The sequence below is a fragment of the Gossypium hirsutum genome, chromosome D04 (assembly GCF_007990345.1).
Source record: "Gossypium hirsutum isolate 1008001.06 chromosome D04, Gossypium_hirsutum_v2.1, whole genome shotgun sequence".
Classification (NCBI taxonomy): domain Eukaryota; kingdom Viridiplantae; phylum Streptophyta; class Magnoliopsida; order Malvales; family Malvaceae; genus Gossypium; species Gossypium hirsutum.
The window spans coordinates 33,857,920-33,860,974 of record NC_053440.1 but is presented as its reverse complement, the minus strand read 5'-3'; the positions used below and the strand labels follow the sequence as shown (position 1 = coordinate 33,860,974).

The 3,055-nt window shown below is 28.2% G+C and overlaps 1 protein-coding gene across 1 annotated transcript; it reads left to right on the top strand.

Moving 5' to 3' along the window:
- The first annotated feature begins 870 nt into the window (after positions 1–870).
- On the top strand, positions 871–2,044 carry LOC107899425 (transcription repressor OFP15). The gene has a single exon (XM_016825133.2). The coding sequence runs from the start codon at positions 1,191–1,193 to the stop codon at positions 1,944–1,946; it is 756 nt and encodes a 251-aa protein (XP_016680622.1). The 5' UTR covers positions 871–1,190; the 3' UTR covers positions 1,947–2,044.
- The last annotated feature ends 1,011 nt before the right edge of the window (positions 2,045–3,055 follow it).

The following is a 3,055-nucleotide window of genomic DNA, read 5'->3' as shown; positions in this document are numbered from 1 at the left end:
GGTTAAGAAAATAAATATTTGACATATAAATATTATATTTAAAGAAAAATATATCTAAAAAATTAGTTGATGCTTTTAAAAAAAATTACATATTTATTATTTGATTTTATAAATAAAAGAGTTATTAATTAAAAATAAAAAACTTGAAAACAATATATTTATTAATTATAAACATTAATTAAAAAAGTTTGAAACAACATGAAATAAAAAAATACATATTAAAATCTTTATAAGAAGAATCAAACTTGAGACTTAAAGATGAAATCACAATTATTGAACCATCAAACTAAAAGAATTAATGTATCAAAAATATTAATTAAAAAGCATAAAAAGTTTAGAACAATATGAAATAAAAAATATAAATTTGAGTAGGAGAGAAATTGAACCCGGGACTCAAGTACAAAAACATTAACATTTAGCCATCTAACCAACAAAACTAATTATTAATTTTAATAAAAATACATATTGTAAAACGTATTTTCAACTGACGTGATTGAAAACGTACCTTATAAGTCGTGTTTTCTTTTCTTCCTCCAAAAACAATATATTGATAAATTTCAAAAATTTTAGCATATTTCCTCAAATTAGTTTTTTATGGGCATATACATATAAATTAACCACTGTTATATCTGTCTAAAATATTTTTTGAACGAATATCTATCTAAATTGTACTTTGAGAATGAGGATGAAAAAAATCTAAACGATGCTCTTCTTTACCTTCTAAAGATAAATAAAATATTTTTAAAAAATCACCTCTGCTTAAATATAAATTCTTCAACAATTAATTTTAATGTTTTTAAAAGAATCAAATGGCACATGAACAGTAAATTATAATAAGTGGCAGTGAACAAACAAAAATATTAACAAAACTGAAATATAAAGTTATTAGTGTTAATGTATTCAATGTACAACATTAAATTATAGATGGTAATAAATGAGTTGAACTGAAGCCACAATAAATATTAAAGCTGATATAATAAATTTATTAGACGAAGGAAAAAGAGTAATACCCCACCAATCCCCCCCCCCTCTCTCTGCAACTCAATTTGATTTAAATCAACTCCTATTTACTCCTTCAATTAAAATCTGAGTCTGATTCACCGATTAATTCCCACAAATTTCAATTCACATCAGATTTTCTACTCTACACTTGCAACACACACTGCATCTTCATCATCTAAAGTAAGCTCATGGGGAAGAAGATGAAGCTTCCTTTTCTCTCCAACAACAACAGCGTACAAGCAGCGTCCTCATGGTCATGGCCTTCCTGTCAGCAGCAGCCCAGAACCCTCTCTTTCAGAGCAGAGGTAAGTGCAACAACACCCCAATCTGGGTTCTCCACCTCTTCTGAATCCCCACCCTGTGGCTGTGGAGATGAATATGGAGGTGATCCTGTTGAGACTGTCGTTAAAGGTTTAAGGTCCGACAGACTGTTTTTCGAGCCTGGAGAGAGTAGTTCGATCCTTGAAGTAACAAAGCCCACGAGTGATGATGATGATGATGATGATGGGTTACCTTTTAAAGGGAGCGTGGTGTTGTCCATGGAGTCTCGAGATCCGTTTGTTGATTTCAGCAAGTCTATGGAAGAAATGGTGGAAGCTCAGGGTTTGAAAGATTGGGAAGGTCTTGAAAAGCTTCTGTGTTGGTATTTGAAAGCCAATGGCAAAGGTAACCATGGGTACATCGTCGCTGCCTTCGTTGATTTGCTTGTAAAACTTGCCATTTCTTCTACTGATAATTGTATTACTTCTTGTTCTAATAGCTCTAATTCTCCTTCTTCCCCTTTATCTTTCTACACTTCTTCTTCGTCATCTTCTTCGTGTTCATACTCTGAGGATAATTCTTCAACGACGACCCCTTGTGTGTCTTACTTATCAGATCAGAAGGAGATCATTGAGGAGGCTAATAAAGAAGATATTTCTTCATCTTCATCACATGATGTTTGATTCAATATTGAAATATTGCTGTATGTATAAACCACTAATTTTCCGAAATGATACTGAACTTTTTCCCTTTTTTCCCCATTACTTTCTGGGGTAGCAAACACGTCCAATGTTTAGACATTTGCACATGTCAACATGTTGCACTGTCTTCCGCAATTAATGAAAGATAGAAGCCTTATTTTCAAAAGAAAGAAGGATAGAAGCTTGAGAGTACTGGGATATTTCCATGCAGTTTCACTCCAAAGCTTGCTTTTTCCAATTTGAAGAAAAAAAACTTTAGTTTAATGAAAATAAAATAGTAATTATTTTATTTCACATGAGACAAATTTTAAATAAGCGTAAATCTGATTTTTTTACTATTTATTATTATTTTAGGTAAAAGACACTCAACTATTCAGACTTAGGGTAAAATATACTTGAGAAAATATTTGATAGTTTAGGTTCCGCATTAGTTGATTCGAATTTTTTTTATTTTGAAAATTGAATAAATTAAATTAATTATTTAAATTGAATAAATTGAATTAACTTAGGGAACAAAGTCAAATAAATTAAACCGAAAATTTTTGATTTAATTTTTCGTTTTTGATTTTTTTTAGTTAAAAAAAATCTAATTAAGGTACTTATAATTTTATTTCTTTTAATTTTCTTTTCATATAATTGTTTTCTTATTCAATTTACTATATCTTATCACTTTAAATTTTAATTTTATTTCAAAGTCATTAGAAAAATATTAAAAGTTAAATGAAACAATATTTAATGAACTCAAAAAAAAAAAATTATTTTCGTACATGGCCAACATATCATTTCTTTGATATATACTATTGCTACCTATATAAATATTAAATGATAAAAGTTAAAATAAACATCATAAAAAATTAAATTATTAAATTAGATTTTAAATATTAATAGATATTCGGTTTAATGGGTTTGGGTTTTAAGAGTATTAAATTTTGATAAGTATTTGAGTTTAAGGTTTAAAATTGAGCATGGCATATGAATAGGTTATGGCCTTAATAGGTTTATTCAATTTAAAATATCAAAACTAAAAATTGACCGAATAAACCAATTAAAATGAACATGAAAAATAATTAAATCGAAAACGGAATAAATTG